The 16854-nt window shown below is 39.3% G+C and overlaps 1 protein-coding gene across 5 annotated transcripts in view; it reads right to left on the bottom strand.

Annotated features, from left to right (window-relative positions):
• ZMYM4 (zinc finger MYM-type containing 4) overlaps positions 1–16854 on the bottom strand; it is a 43844-nt gene that overhangs the window by 12836 nt on the left and 14154 nt on the right. For 3 of the 5 annotated variants that reach the window (XM_055705387.1, XM_055705386.1, XM_055705391.1), the window contains exons 4-18: positions 15441–15508; positions 14678–14848; positions 11815–11893; positions 11005–11257; positions 9022–9196; positions 8693–8905; positions 6947–7097; positions 6181–6296; positions 5779–6051; positions 5137–5287; positions 4700–4872; positions 4190–4340; positions 2449–2589; positions 2117–2154; positions 775–919 (exon numbers count right to left, since the gene is read on the bottom strand). In XM_055705387.1, the coding sequence (XP_055561362.1) occupies positions 775–919; positions 2117–2154; positions 2449–2589; positions 4190–4340; positions 4700–4872; positions 5137–5287; positions 5779–6051; positions 6181–6296; positions 6947–7097; positions 8693–8905; positions 9022–9196; positions 11005–11257; positions 11815–11893; positions 14678–14848; positions 15441–15508 (2298 nt within the window). The remainder of the gene's footprint in view (positions 1–774; positions 920–2116; positions 2155–2448; positions 2590–4189; positions 4341–4699; positions 4873–5136; positions 5288–5778; positions 6052–6180; positions 6297–6946; positions 7098–8692; positions 8906–9021; positions 9197–11004; positions 11258–11814; positions 11894–14677; positions 14849–15440; positions 15509–16854) is intronic. The other 2 variants (XM_055705385.1, XM_055705388.1) reach the window with 2 other exon arrangements.

Below are 16854 nucleotides of genomic sequence, written 5' to 3'. Positions count from 1 at the left end.
ATACTAAGGCTTGCATCCAAGTAAATGGTGTGTTAGTGCAATTACCTCACAACTAACTACAACACTGTAAGAAGGTACCATTAAAAAAAAAACACTATAGTCTTCCCACTTCATCTTCCTCACCAAGAGGTTTGTATCAAGGCTAGACGCCCCAAGCTCCTTCTATAGTAACAATGATGAAAAAAGCACTCCTCAGTGGCAATCTGGACTATGTAACAGCCTTTGAAGGGGCTTCTGTTTCCTTCCCAGCCCTCCCACAGAGGGAGCTTCGAGCAAATATGAATCTAAAGAAATTATCTTAGAAATAGGGCCTTAACTTTCAAGAGATTCTTAGTATCTTATCTAATAACTAAAGAGTTGAAATAACCTTTGAAAAATCATGCACTTTATTAAAATGAGTTTGCTCTTGTGGCTTGAGCTGCGAGACCTAAGAATTCACAAATTCTGTCCTCAGGAAAACAAGTTCCCTCCATAGCCTTTTGCATGTCACTTAACCACTCAGTTAATTCCCCATAGTTAAGACAACTGCAGGATGCTAAACATGAGTTAAAGCAAATCTCAAGATTCATCACGCATGAAGCTTTATGGATTCCAAAGAACACCAAATGTTGCTATCTGTAAGGCAAACAGCTACTTGGAATATACTGTACAACAATCTGAAAGCTAGTTGAGATTTTAACATACATTCAAAAATATTCTGTTACATAAATCATGCATTACTCTCTCAAATGCAATACAGACTTTTATAAAAAGGGTAGGAGATTAGATACATACCTGTCTGGCATTCTTTGTTTTGTGTGTGAGGTTTGCATGAGGTGGCCTTAGTCTGTGTGATTGGCTTGCACAGTAACGCTTTATTTTTTAGAAGCCTAGGTGGTTGTGATGGTGGTAGCTTTAGGGCATCTGTCTGAGTACTAGCCTGTTTGGAAAAATACAAATGAGGGCTGAGTCAGTACAGGTTTGGAGGATACCGTAAGATTGGCATTTGTTCTCTACTATGGGAGGCTGAACAAATTAAAACTCTCCTTCTTGATAAAAATGATCGTTTAAAAACTATTGCAAAAACAGCTTGCTAATGTATTCAGTGCTTTCTGGTCTTCACCTCAATTTATTTTAATCAAACAACAGGCGTGGGGGTTTTTTTGTTAATAGTGCAATGAATAAATCTGCAAGAATTTTTGGTTTCTGTAGTCAAATAACCTCTACAAACTTTTTACCTTGGAATCTTACTGATGGCAAAGATATAAACAGGAGTTATATCAAGATACTAAAAGTCTGGCTGATACAGATACCCAAAAAACTCAGTAAATGATGTGAAACCACTGGAAAGAAACAGAAGAAAAAAATGAGCACAAATGCTGGCAGTATCACTATCACTATCACTTCCTGATTACACACAGACTGACTATTCATGCTTGTGCTAATTTCATGTCCTGCTAACTGTAATTTTCAGGCATGCATTCAAATAACAGGATCTATTTCATTAGGGAAAACTCATCATACTCTAATGCACAAATGGCACTTCAGTGAAAAGCAAGGGTGTCAGTCTTCCAGACTACACAGTCTTCATATTTGAAGAGAGTTGCAAGATGTACACCACATATCTTAAAGGGCTTAAGAATAGGAACTCTAGGAGTTATTCATAGGTAAGTGGTGCCAATGGTTCCCCACAGCTCTGTTACCACACTGAGTAGTGGGGAAGGAGAGCTAAGCTGCAAGAGCTTGGTCACGTCAGTCCCAGCAGCCCACGCCGGTCCCCCTCCTCCCATCCTAGTCCATTTGACAGCACATCCCACTGCTGGGCACAGAAGGTAGCCTCAAGTACAGAAGCCACACAGAAACTGCTTGAGAACTACAGCCATCTCAAGAGCTACAATATGACAAGCCTTGTCTTAAAACATCTAATCCATCTGTCAGTGGACACAAAAAGACTTTCATACCATACATGTTCTATCCATTTTTTAAAAAAGCGTCTGCAAGCTGGATGGATTTTAAATCACAATCACAACCAGGAAAAGCAGTTACAAAATGATGTTGCAAAATTCTCGGCTACTTTACTTGTTATTGATACAATCTGGGTGAAAGTGAGAAAAAAAGAGTCTCTCGTAAAACTTACATCTCCTATTATTTTTGCTGTCACAGTAGGGACTGCACCTGTGAAGAAAAAAACCATAAAACAGCCTGTGTACCATAATCAAGGACCATAAACCATACCCTGCCAAGGTCAAGAAAAAGAATTCCCATTAAACCCCATTCCCTGCTGTACATACATAAATGTTAATTATTATTTATACCTAGGTAAAGGAAGGACAGAAGCGTAACCATCTGCACTGATGTGAAGTGTAATGAAGAAGTGGCTGCTGTCCTCAGTGGAAAAGATTCCTGAGCAAATATAGATGTTCAGGAACAGAGATTTGAAAATATAGGCATCCTAGTCAGCAGTCTTACCCTGTAAAACATTGTTGGAATTCACCGTAGGCTGGGCAGCAGGGGTGCTTGCAAGGGACACCACATTTGCTATGACAGGGGTTGAGTCCTTTCTCAAAGGAGGAGGGCCTGAGGAGGAAGCTGGTGCCATAGAAAGGTTTGCTGGACAGAGCAGACAGAAGAAAATTAAAAGAAGCAGTAAGATAATTTATAAAACAGCATTTCTAAAACAACACCCACCCTCCAGATCTATCTCCGAATGAAAAAGCCTGCTGTATGAGAAGGGGACGTAGGTCTCAAAGTCCAGTGTTTTGGTTTAAATAGGAGCTGGTTCCACAAGCAAACTTCAGCTGTTTTCCAGTAACTGAAACATTTCAGAAGTTCACCATATTATGAAAGCAGCTTTCTCTTTGGAATAGTACGTGTATTGCAGCAGCACTCGGGAGACAAGAGCACTGGATGCCTCACTGTGCTCGATACTGAACACATGCAGTGTAGGACACAGTTGAGATCCTGACAAATAACAAATGATGCAAATTTTATGAGGCTCTGACAGTTCAAGAAATTCTTAGGTTCTTTCCATTTGAAAGCACCATTCGTTACCACGAATTATCACATTTCATCAAAAAAGACTGTTCCTGAGGCACTCCATTATGCCAGTAGCCCCCATTTCAGAGAGGTGCCTGGAGACCAGTTTTGCAAAGGCGTTGCACTTGCCTCAGCTGAGTTGCAGGCACACTTCTGGAGAAGCAGGCCCACCGTACATTTTCCTATCCTTACTAAGAGCCAAATGACAAGACCAGGAGCATCACATGGCATAGTTATGGCCTGAAAGTATAAAGTTACTCATATATTACTCTTAATCAGGGAAAACAGCTCCCACCAATGTAAGCAGCAGACGTGTACAAAGTTGAAAAGTTGAATATAGCTGGTGCATACTATAAAATTTCAGTCAATATTCTTTATTGCTTGTTGGGTGCCTTAATGCTGCTGTCACCATCACTCAGTGGGAGATTACGCCCCTCTTTAGAATCAGTGCTATTTCTGCCCTTTGTTTTACTTCCTCTTCCTGCCTTTGTGGGCCTTTCTGCCTTTCCTCCCTTTGCATTTCATTCCCTACAGAAGCTCACAGTTCCTATTCCCGTGGGCTTCATTCCCACCCTCCTTCCCATTCCATCTGCTAAAATAATGAGCAAGAAAACAGCTACAAGGCACATTAATCTTGGCATTGATACTTGAAGAAACAACACTTAATGACATAGAAATGGTAACACTTCGTATGCCTACAGACTACACAGAACTGGCTATTTTAAGTGCATATATGTATTTACAACCATTAAGTCTACTAATTTCACTGCTTGGTTTTGTTAAATGAACATTAACATTCTACCATATCTAGCTATGTGTTACCAAGTACAGGAGACAAGCTTTAACATTGTCTTCAATAGATACCAGTATATTTTACCCCAATAAAATAGGCCTTTGGTTTATAAAAGTGATTGAAAAGCGAATGCTTTTGTTTCATCTTCTTTAAAATCAAAATCTAGGTTTGGTATATGAAGCAATCGCATTTCATACCTGCCGAAGTTTGAAATTGTCTGAAGTAAGAGAGAGATCTAAAACTGAGCCCATTCAATGGCAATGGGCAAGCCCCCCCCAGTAGAAGATTATCTTAAAAAGTTTACTGAATTGAGTTTCCAAATAAAGGTTCATATCACTGTCATGCACACCAAAAGGCAATACTATTCCCAGCCTGTTTTACCTGTGCTGTTTGGGGGTGGAGGGTCAGAAACGCTTTGCTGATTACAGAACAACAGAATACAAAGCAGATTGCAAAAATGCTTGATCTCCCCTTGCCATTTCATGGACTCGCTGAGTTTACCTTGTCTCTTACAACCATCACACTTTGCCATCTAGGAAAACACAGTGAGGAAGAAATTAAGTGCACTTGTAAACAGCAACAAAGAGTATGTGTATAAAAACCTCTGCACCTGCTCAGTAAAGAAATCTGTAAGGGTGCATCCTTTTTGCAGCATAACACAAAGCAGCAGAACATTCAGTGCCTGTCTTCCCACAACCCATACTAAGTTTTCTCTATATAGAAAACTGGTACTCAAAAGCTAAGACGGATTTACTCATCTCTCCCATGTATGCAATATATTCCATGGACACAGAAGTCAGCCACAGGCACTTCACATAGCTCCTAATGTACAAAAGTTCACTTGCTAACAGGTTGATATTCTAGAGGATGTTATGTGAGAATATGGCTTACCTGGTAAAACAAAACTGTGAATTTAGACATGCACTCCTCTGAGCAAAATTCCTCCATTTTCCCCCCAAAGTGACTCTGGACCTGTTTGGGGGAAGCCTGTAAACAGTAACTGCACATTTTACAGTGATTTCCCCAGTGCTTAGCCAAGTCATGTTTATAGAGCAGTTTACAACCTAAAACAAGAGAAAACAGCAAAAAAACCCATCAATATCAAAATGACATTTGCTCGGCACTTCCAGTTCTTGTATTTAGCTATGTCTGTAATAACTTCTTGAAACACACCATTAAAATGTAAAGTGTGAACAAAGTTCTGTGATTCTAAACCTAAAGAAGTTTTCTAACTTGTAACGATTAGGTTTCTCTTAGTATCACCAATAATTTTAAGGCAAAACACTTCTGACTTGATTTGTCTGAGACATAGCCTTGCCCTTTCTTACCTTCACTACAGAATGGTTTATCTATGCCTGAGAATCGCACTGTCTCCTTGATAATTTTCTCAATTTTGCAGTATTCACACATTGCCATTACACTGCTCCTCTTCTTATATTCGTCACAGCAGGTCTTCCCACAGAACTGGAACATTTTACCCTGCAACACAGCCAGAATGTTTTGGTTTCAATGTTTCACATCCCAGATAATACATTTTAATTGTTAATAAAAATCAAAAGCGTATTTATACCCTTCGTAACCAACAACAGACAACAATAGCAAATAAGTCTCCCCATTTAGCTTTATAACAAAGACAGAACAGTTTTCTGCAGAAAGCCCTCACCAATGTGCTTTCTCCTGGAATTAAAAGGATCAGCTCTGGGACCAAGAATCAGGAATGTGCTTACCTAGCCAGGCAATCATAGGATTTGGGTTTTTTTGGAAGGGTTTTTTTTTCTGTTTTTAAGATCAAATTGCTAGCATCAGTATTAATTTTGATAACGGTTAAACACCACCAAAAGCAGTCCCAAACTCCTCCCACAGCAGCTCATAGTAAGCAACATCAGTACTGACAGACCATTGCATAAAAGCTACAATTTCTCGTGTTTCTGTTGAGAAATATGAGCTTGAAAAGCCCTCATCTTTATTACCTTGTAGTCAAGCAGTTCTGGTTTGGTTGCAAACAATCTGTTACAGTGCTGACACCTGAGTTTTACAACAGGGCGGGCAAAAGTGACTTGCTGGGACTGGGCAGCCAGCCTCTGTAGACCAGCTGCAGCTGAACTGCTCACGGAGCTGGGGGACACAGTCGAGCTGGTGCCACCTGCTGATACCATTGCCCCCGAGGGAATGCTTACAATGACTTGACCTTGCGACAGAGGTACCACTGAGGAGTTCATTCCTGCAGGCTTGTTGAACAAATTCTGCAGAAAACAAATGGAGGAACAGACTTTATTTTACAGTAGGACTTATTCTACCCGACATCCCAGATATTTACACTATCTCTTTATTATTCTGTTAATTCAGCTAAGAAGAAATCCTAGATGTCACACCTGAAAAGCTACTACACAACTGTAGCTGCAAAAATTGCGTATGCTCCCATCTGACATAGCCAAGTGATACTGAGGGTTTGCTGAAGTTTTACAGCTGTTGCACTGAACTTGAACACCTGAGGGTGAAACAGAGAAGAAAAAGTGATTTATGCAACATCAAGTTGTATTGCAGCTAATTTTGCATTGTGCATACAAAACCAGAGTCTGAATGACAAGCCAAGGTACATACAGAAGCCCAAGACAAGTTTCTACAGATTCATAAGCAGCCACCGCAGCTGCAGTGCTTGTTGCTTGCCAGATCCTTTAATTAATCTCCCAGTATCCCTAGGATGTCAGTAAGCATTTTTCTATTTTACAATTACGTTTGCCGAGCTCAATGCAACATTAGGCAGAGGTAACTAAGCTAATCACCCTGGTGAACAAGGGGCAGAACAGTCACAGCGGTGGTATGGCATATGTCCACAGAAGTGGATTTGTCTAGCTGGGAAACTCCCCAGCTGCACTTGCAAGAGCAGAGAATAGATCCAGGTTTTTTATAGTGTCTAAGCTCTCTAAAAACAAAGCTGAAATGGCTGTACTGTCACTGTTAGGTTTATCAATGGTAGAAAGTCCTTATTCCCACCTCAGCACCTACCTTTAAAAAGAAAAGCCATTTCCCACCCTCCCAAAAAAGCCACTTCCCACCCTCCCAAACTTTAAGACAAATTAAGTTTGGATACGAGCTATGTGAAATGATGCTTCTGAAGAAGTAAAAGGATAAACTTACCTGCAGAAGTAACCAGTTTTACTCTATATGCTGACAAGCAGTTAACAGAGCAAAACAGTTCAGTTTTTCCCAAGTTATTTGCGCTCTCTATCATCTCGGCTGAAGATCTCAAAGATTTACACAGTGTGCAAGGTGTAATTTTAGCTGACTTCTGTGGAAACATGCAAATCCATCATTCATTTGAAACTCAGTATTTTTATTAACCTGGAAATTAAATGCTAACATATAAAACGTATAGAAGTGACTGCTGGTACACTTGAAACAGCACGTACTTTACAGCTGTATTATTTATGATGCAGATATACTTATTTGAGTTCTCCAGCTATATTCACACTTTGACCACCCGAGACTTGGGCTATCTCTCACTCAGGGTAAGTGCTACCTTTAGAGGCCAGTTTAAACAGTACCCAGGCTGTCAGGGCGAAGGCCTCCAAGTGCAAACAATGCTACGTGTTGTAATAGCACGTAACAAGCACCTCATAGCAGACAACTTCAACGTTTTTGCTGAGAAGTAACATTTTACTTATCATTTTTAATACATCAGCTCTGGATGTAAGCAATATTCCCATTTAACAGATGGGAACACAAGAGACAGAGAGAAGCAGGTTCCCTGAAGATATACTTGGTAGCAAAATGGTAGAAGAGATATATCTCCTAGTAATAATGACAGTTTTCAAAGACACAAAAAGAAGCCCACCTTTCATAGACGCATTTTCTGTGTTTACAACAGTGGAAAGTTTTTAAGATCTTTAAGTTTGGAAAAAACTTTGAGAACTAGTGCACTACATCATTTTATTATGAGTCTTAAAAATGCACTTAGTTCTATCAACAACTCCTCCAGATCCTCACAGAAGGACAGAACAGAGTATATGTTTTCAGGATTTAAAAACACCCACAAACCCGCCAAAACTATTAGAATGTATCTGACAATTAAGTTGAATGCTGTTTAAAAATCAATTAAAAAATATTAGACTTAGCCTTACAACCTTTGAACGTACTGTATTTTCAGGAAGACTAACATATATGGGGTTTTGGTGTGAGATGCAAAAGCAGCATGAAATCCCTCTCCTTTCCAGCTTATTTAATTTAATTTCCAGATTTCTTTCAGAGGACAACTAATGTTGTAGGTAATTTTCTGGATGAAATACTTTAACCAGATTTTTTTTAAAATTCATTAGGCCCTTCCTGGCCTAAGAGGCCTAAATAATGGGGCAGCAGAGTCAAGTCACAAAATTAAGTTACACTATCTTATCAGAGGGCAATTTTTCCTGAAGTAATTGCATTAAAGTAAGTCAGTCCAAAATAATTGAGCTATTATAATAAATTAAGGTTCTCTCAACTGTTCAGCTCTTTAAGAGGGTCCATTATAATCAAAATTAAAATATTAAAAGTTTAAAAATTAAAATCAAAATGATCAACTAATTTTTACTTTTCCTCTCCACTGAATTCAAATGCTACAATTTAATAGAGAATACTCCGAGAGGGAGCATCTCAAAAGGCTGAACAAAGTCCCTGTGGACTGCGGCTGAGTGGTTCCACTTCTCTCCCACTGGAATCCTCTGGGAACCAGTGCAGCGGTGAGGGAAACAGAGCAACATGTTTGGGCAAAGATTAAGCAGCAAATGGCAAAAGGATTTATCTCAAACCAAGGCAGTAACCGAAATAATCAACTCATAAATCAGGTGTTTCTTAAAACACCCAAAACCTAACGAAAGACATATTTTTTAATATTCTGTCAAAATATACCTGCTTGTACGCCGTCACACATGTTGAACTGCAGAACTTTTTTGACTGTCCCTCTATTTGAAGCATGTGACACTGGCCAGAGCCACTGTAGCAGTATCCTCCGCAATTCTCACAGCAGTTCATCGTCAAGTTGTTAGCCGAGCGGAACTTGGAGAAGCAGGCATCGCTGCAGAGCTTGTGTACAACGTTCTGGTAATTCACTTCGTGTCTAATCTGGAAGAAAAGAAAGAATATTTAACAAGGATAGAAAGAATATGTATGTTCATCCCTGAGACAGCGAGTTGTCCTGACCTAAAGGAAATGCAAATGGAAAAGAAGTTTGTAATTACCACTGCATTCTTCTGGCACATGCTGCACTTCGTTGAAATGCTGTTAGTATGAATAGTAACAATAGGTTTCCTTTTCAGTTCATATGTAGAAAGACAAGACTGGCTGCAGAAATCCTTACTGGAGTTTGTATTGTCAAACTGGGCAGTGATTACATCCTTTGGATTTAGAATGTCTCTGGAAAAAAGAAGAGCAAACAAACAAACAAAGAGGTAACGACTGAATGTTAGTTTCATGTCCACTTGCTCTAGAAGAGGGTGGATTCATTTAATTTAAAGCTTTTCTTTTTGCTGATGTAAGTACCTGACTTACTTTTTCTTTTCCTATTAGGGAAAACGGTTCAGCAGTACATTTCTCAAGTAGGTATTTTGTGCAACATTTTCTACCTGGATTTAGGAGTGGCCTATAAATACATCAAGCTTTATCATCAAATCTTTTCAAAAGGAACTGGGAAAAGATAACTGTTTTGCACAGCCTTTACCAAAAAAAAAATTAGAAAGCAGAATATGTGGAATAATTCCCTTTAACAAAGAAAATACCGATCATAATGGGGAAGGGGAAAAAAAGGGAAACAAAAGGTCACAATTTCTAACCACCACGTAGTTCAGTCCAAACAGCCTGAACTGTTTGAAAGACAGTGTTCTATCTTTCCATCTCTTAGCTCCTATCCACAGTTTTGTTTATTTGTTGCTGGATTTAACAAACTGAACTTTCTCCTTTATTTCTTCTCTCTTTTGAAACAGTCATCCACAGAAAAGCTTCAAAGCCTTTAAGTCAAAAAACTAGAAGGAAACAGTTATATAATTTTCCTTGTTGGAAGGGTGCCTCCTTCTCACTTGTCTTGTCAGAGGTAAGCCGTTTTTTAACAGAATAAATACAAATTACAGCCAAGACTGCTAAACTTTATTACAAGGCCATATCACACTGAGACAGCAAGTGAAAAGAATAATTAATTGAAGTGTCAAGTTTTAGTTCAGTTGACCTTGTAAAACTTAAAAGTAATAAATCTGTGGTTGCAGCATTCCTTTTGTAAAGTAACTTTTGTAACTAAAAATAATACCGATGAATAATTCTCCTCTATAAACAGACTGTAGCACAATCAGTCTGCAAAGTTATTTATTTACCTCAAGTTAGTGGTACAGTAATATGACATCTTAAGGAGCCAGCCACAAAGGTCTCCTTTTGCTAATTTGGACATAATAATAGAAATGGACACAAAATTTTAATAAGTAAAACATTTTTTAGAGTCGAAGATTCGGGCCTGTGTTTCCAACAGGACTGTGGAAAACTTAGATCTTTCCTGAATTATTTTTCCCAAGTAGGCTCCCAAAAGCAAGCCTCGCCTTTCCACTCCAGGCCCAGACAGACAGTAACTGATCTGGGTGCTGAAACCTCAGCTCCTAAAAACTCAATTCCTAATAAATTTTATCTCTCTACATCTTACAAAGGCAGCAGTGACATTATTTTGAAGAGCTAAGACCTACAGAAATCTAAGGTCACAGAATGGAGACAGACTGGAAAGTTAAATTTTTTTTAGAATCTAAGGCCACATCCTGCCTCAAACATATTAATTTACCCATGTTTTATTTCATTTTAGGGATTCAGTAAACCTATTTTCCTCTAGAAGAATTAATACATAAAGTATTTTTTTGAAAATGTACTCTTCGTTAGTGGTTTTGAGAGTGCAACAACACTTAAACATGGCATGAAAATGTAGTAGCTTTTGAAACAGTTTTTCATATTCGGCTTACTTAAATCAAAAAAAGACAAGAGGCACGCTCCACCACAGAGGCTTTTAAATCTATGCGTATGTAAAATCCAATTAATGAAATGGAACTGAAAATGGACAGACCAATTAACAAGTAACAGTATCGGCCACGATTTTTTGAAGGGAAGCATAAACCAGCATGTTTCATAGAACTGAAGCCTTCCATTATTGGCTTGAACATCAATTATTACTCCAGCAAATGAAAACACTGTCCTACTTTGAACAGCTTGAGCAGGTTTTCTTGGTAGAAGCTGGTGGGCGAGAAGCTGGAACAGTGTATCCAGTGAGGCACAGTGTGGAGCAGAAGAGCTGGGTAGAGCCTTTCCTCTGGTATGCCGTTTGCCCCTTCTGCAGGATTTTTTTACAGCCAGAACAGGAAACACGAACAGCTGTGGTTGGAACTGAAGGAAGCATTTTACTCATGCCAGAGGATGCCACAGCAGGCTGGAAACCTGATGACAGCTGTGGAGCTAAAAAAGAAAAAAAAAAAACCAACCACAGAGAAAACAGAGAGTAAGTGTTACACATGTATTACACTTAATTCACTTCCATGCAGGGGGCATGCACAAAGCTTATGACTTCATTTACGTTGTCAGGGTCTAAGGGAGAATTAAATAGCAGATAAACTCTCCATAAATACATGCCCTGTGCTGGTCTTCTGTATAGTAGGTGCTCTCAACTACTCTTAAGACTGAGAATGCACTTTAACATCCCTTTCACATTCTATTTTCCTATGTCTCAAATATAAAATTATTTCATTATCTCTGAATTTCGTTGTCTCTAAAACAAACTAACTCTTTCTTTTCTTACTGGGGTCAGACATGACAGACAAAATGCAGAATAACCTGCAAAACAATCTAGTTCTTTTTTCCCTACTCTGAATTTCGTTGTCTCTAAAACAAACTAATTCTTTCTTTTCTTACTGGGGTCAGACATGACAAACAAAATGCAGAATAACCTGCAAGACTATTTGCAAAGGTGACATATTTTACAGATTTAAAGAAATATAGTCTTGCCTATTGCTTACCAAGAGGACTGCCACTGACTGAAAATACAGCACTGATTTTCAGCTCCCCTTCCTGAGATTTTGGCTGTTGGCCGTACTCCTAAAACAAAGGAAAAGGAGAACAAATACACACATGTAATAACAGGTTACATGATTTCCATTCTTTCATAACGCTGTATTGAGTCTTAAGGAAGAGAGAGTGTCCTAAGCCGGCTCCAAAGGCCAGGTTTACAGCTGCTGCTGTATGAGCACCACACAGAGAACTTGCTCAGAGGCTGACAGCAACCTACAACCGAGGGTGTCGTGTAGAAATGGAAAAGCACGGCCACCTGGTGTCCACCCCTTTCCAGCTGTATTCCAAGACACCTCAGAATTCAGCCAGACAAAGCTTAAAGAGAAATCTTTGCTTTCCACTCACACATACTTTCCACCTACAAGTGCTTTGCAGTCCTCGCCCCTGTTCTGTGCAACAAGTTTGACCTTCACATTCACAGATGATAATCATGAAATAGACTGGGACCTAGATGGTGAGAAGTTTCCTGTACTTATCCATGAGTTATGTACCCTGGAGTGGTCTAAGGTGAAGCTTCGCAGCAGGTCAAAGCTGGCACTAGAGCCAGACCACCACGGTCGCTGCTCAGACAGGCTTCAGTGAGAGGGGAATAACCTCACACTTTCTACAGGACAAGAAAATCCCTACAGTCACTTGTGGAATAGCTGACATACTATAAATTACTAGCTTACTCCACAGCAGCTATTCACACATTGACACCATGCTTCCTGCCCATGGTCTTCCTAGAAATCTGAACCAGAAAGCAGCTTGTAACACTCTACATGTACATCTTAATAGGCTGAAAATCATAATCTCTTGGAACTACAGAGATGATAAGATTTAACCTACTTACAGTCATTTGAGAGTAGTGAGGCATGATGTCATGTTATGACTGAGCTAAATCCACAGTTGGTGTCTGGCTGCAAGGTAAGCCAATTCAAAAGCACTAAGCAAAATTAAGCTCTTGCTTCTCAGTGGCAGTGAACTGCTCCCTCAGCTTAAGCCATCTCCTAAAATCACACACTAACATCCGTGTCAGACATGCTTAAACTTAACACTTCTCTTACTCCTGCGGAAGAATTACAAGTTTCTATTCCAAGACAACCAAACTATTGCCAACAGGTTTCCCAGGAGAACAGGCAATGGTATTTATTCGCTCCTTATGTGAGCCACCAGACTGAAACACTCAAACCTCAAGGAAGAGAAGCCTTTCATCTGTGTATGGGCACGATGACGGGTTTTAAAGCACCATTTTTCTTAACATTATGATTTAAAAACTAGTTATGTGCAGACATACCGGTTTTTAAGCATTTTAACTGCAGTTTATCCTTAGTCAACACTAGTAAGAGAAGTGGAGGCAAATCCTGACATCAACTGTGCATGAGCAAGCGTAGCTTCCCAGCAGCGTGTTTGGTGAAAGCCAAGAACCTTCAGCTCCAACTACTGGTTACAGCAAGAAATGCTCTTATCTTGCAGGATGCATGAAAAAAACCACCCCCACCCCCATTAATTCCAGTCTAAAGCAAAACAAAATGAACCTCCATCAGTTACACTTTTCCAGCATCAGGCAGAGTTGATAATTACAGGATTTTACTCCAGGAATTAATATTTTGAGCTATATATAGACAGCTGATACTTCAATTCTTCAAGTCTTCACTTTTACTTATTAATCGAAAAGATCTTTCATAACCACAGACACATTGCATTGCACACAAATCCATACAGCAGATGCCATCTTGGGACGACAAAAGAATAGACAGATTTAACTAACCTACACATGGTTTGACATTATGTACTCCTAAGGAAAAATAAAACCAAACGATCTCATGGACACTGCACAAATCAGAAGGGCACTGAAATATGAATAGTTTCAAATATTCAGTCTACTTCTTTATTTTATTAAGCCAAGAGTATTATGGGAAAAGAAGAAAAAATGTTGGGAAAACAGGCCCAGAGAGAAGAGGTTTAGCAGAAGTACACAGACTGATACTAGAAAAACTAATGCCAGCGCAAGAACACCAGCACTCTTGTGTCGATGCAAGTGGGATGAATCACCTTGGCAAGTTTTGCACACCTTTAACCGTGTGTAAAGTTTGGCATGTAACCCCAATATTCGCCGCGAGGAGACAGGAATTGCAACACAGATCATTTCCCTGGTGTCACACAGCAAACCAGTGGCAAAAAGCCCGGTTAGAGCGCAGCAATCCTTGCCCCAGCACCGCTCAATCCATAGGTCAGACTTTCTCCATTTTGCAATTATTGAACTTTTACCTGTATCGTTGTAAAAAATGGCAGTCTTAAATGAGAAAGTACTTAAAGCATACTACAATTGACTTCACTGATGTGTATGTATTTAAATATCTTGCTAAGGTAAGACCTCTAAGTGTTACTTAAAGCAAGAACAAACAATGAACCACTGTGCTCCCAAAGATAATCTTTAAGAGGGAAGTAGCAGGAACAGCACTGTTTCAACTACACATCTCCAACTGTCACTACTCACAAAGTATTCAGTAAAACATGATTTACATTTTATTTCCTAGTGAGACCAAGTTGAGAAAAGCTGTCTATACTGCCACAGATTTAATAATGAAAGTTTAACAGCACTTTGGGTTTTTTCTAACTGAAAAGCAAAACATTTTCAGTGACATGGTAACATGACATCAAAAAGTTGGGTGTTTGGGTTTCATGGTAGTATAAGAGGGAAAAATCCTTCTACTAAACTATGTTCTTCAAGTTAAATTTCGGTCAACAAACCAAATAAATTGCTGAATTTATGTCCAGCTTATGCGGTCAGTTGTCAGACCAAAATGAGAAATGCAATGGGAAACTTACCTCGGAATTATCAGGTTCATCTTTAATTTTGTCTAATAGTCCCTGCTGTGGGGCCATAGCTTTATCATATTCGTCATCCAAAGGCTCCTCCTTAATTCTAATATTTGGTGCAAAGGAATTCCCCAGCTCTTGTCCAATAGATTCCTTACTAGAAAATAGGTAGCTAGACTCCTGAAACAATAATATGAAAAAGAATTCACCCTCCTGCATCTGCCATTAGGAGTTGGGCTGCTGGCAAGGGGAGTTTCTGTTGCAGACCAAAAGAAATTGGTCCTACCACTGGAAGGTGGGAGAAAGGATGGGCAGCAGCTGCTGCCTCTACCTCCCTGCAGCACCCTCTGTCATCCCACCCCCAATCCTTTTCACTCCTCTGGACAAAGCAGAAGCCACCCAGCTCTCTAACTTGGTTGTCAGCAGGGGCATTCGGTTGTTTGGGCAGTGTCTCCTGTTGATACAGCTGTTCCCTGTCTCATGTGAAAAAAAGGCAGCAGGTCAGATGGATGCATCCAGGTCTAGATTCGGCTCACCAGTCAGTCAGACCATGCTGAACATGAAAGTGGCTATCAAAAGAATCCTCAATCCAAAGAGAGGGTCAGCAAAATTTAACAAAATTATATACACTGTTTAAGTAGCAAAGATGTCTAAGAGTCAGAAGATCAGTTTTCTTGATATTCAAATTTACACTCAAATACAAAATACGTATTTTGAATTATTCCAGTATATTGCTGCACTTGCAAAAGTGTTTGAAAGATCTATAGCTTACCCTGAAGTTAGTTTCTGGAGTTTGTGGCGCTAACTGCGTCCGTAATGTTTCTTCTACTTGATTATGAACTGAGGAAAACATATACATTAAATATAAATGAATACAGATTCCAATGCATTTCCTTTACAACTATCTAGAGTCTCATCCTGATCCCCAACCCCATAGTCTGACAGCACTTCAGAAGTATTAAACTACTCCCTTTCTCCTCCCTGCAAATAAGATGGTAATTCTTAAAGAGAACTGACATTTTTTTAGTATTCTATTGGGTCATTATTTTCCCATTCCAGCCAAATGATTGTAAAATTCTGAGGCAAACTGTTCATTCAGAATTTTCTACATCCCAGTGGGTTCTCAACTCTCTCATGTTTTGACATTTAAATCAGAAAATATTTTTCAGAGCAACAACTTTCATCCTTTTTTCTTTTCTTTTCTGTTCTGGTCTTTTGCCTTTCCCCCCCTTCTCAGGAAATTGTAGCTTATGCTTTTTTTAGCATGTGTCTTTTAAAAATTCTGGATTTGCCTGGATAATGAATGCTGCCTATGAGCATTGCTGTTTCAATTACTGGCTACTCTACCTGAGGCTGCACAGCTTTCAGCCACAATCTTATAAATATAGGTATTTACAATTTTCTGAAATACGTCTCTTGCACAGAAATATTCTTTACTTGCTACTACCTGAAGATCTAAGTAAAGAGCCATCTTTAATTCTTCTTTATTTTAAAAAATCTGCATTGCTTCTCTATCATTTGTGCAACCCAGAAGCCCTGATTTTAAAGATGCTGTTACTAAACATACAAAGTTTAAATATCAGAATTGTAAGCTGTGAATCTGAACAAGTAGTCAGGAGGGTCCAACTTGTCAGCCAACCCTCTCTCCATACAGTCTTCTGAATAAACTTAAATCGCATGTTCCAGCTGGGTTATTCCTAACTCCTTCATTTACTGTCCTACTGTCACTTTCAGAGCTTGGGGAGTCAAAAACAAGTGTGTGGGCAGCAAGACTACTGGTGACTGTCAGGCTCCCTCAAATGAGAAATGGATTACATGCAACCTTGGTTCTCTCCATGTTGGCTGGACGAAGTCCAAGACACAAGTATCTGAGAAAGAAGGAGAGCAGCCTCCCAGGAAAAGCAGATCTCAAGTTACTCTCTGGCTTACTTCTTGCAGACACCAATACATTTCTGGCAAGCCTTTCTGTCATGCTACTATCAAATGCATACTGCTTTAAATACGTATACATTAATGAAGAACTGGCACCTTGCTCAAAAAAAAATCTCTCCTGACCATCAACTTAACCTAAACTTCACCATCTTTTCTTTTAAGGAAGGAAAACCAAAAGGAAGCTTGAATTGTCACCTAGCTTGGTTTAGTAAAACCACAACAACAAAGCGTATGTTGACGCTTTGAAACAAGCT

This window comes from Falco cherrug, chromosome 3, assembly GCF_023634085.1.
Source record: "Falco cherrug isolate bFalChe1 chromosome 3, bFalChe1.pri, whole genome shotgun sequence".
NCBI classification, from domain to species: Eukaryota; Metazoa; Chordata; class Aves; order Falconiformes; family Falconidae; genus Falco; species Falco cherrug.
This window is presented reverse-complemented; position numbering and strand designations above follow the sequence as displayed.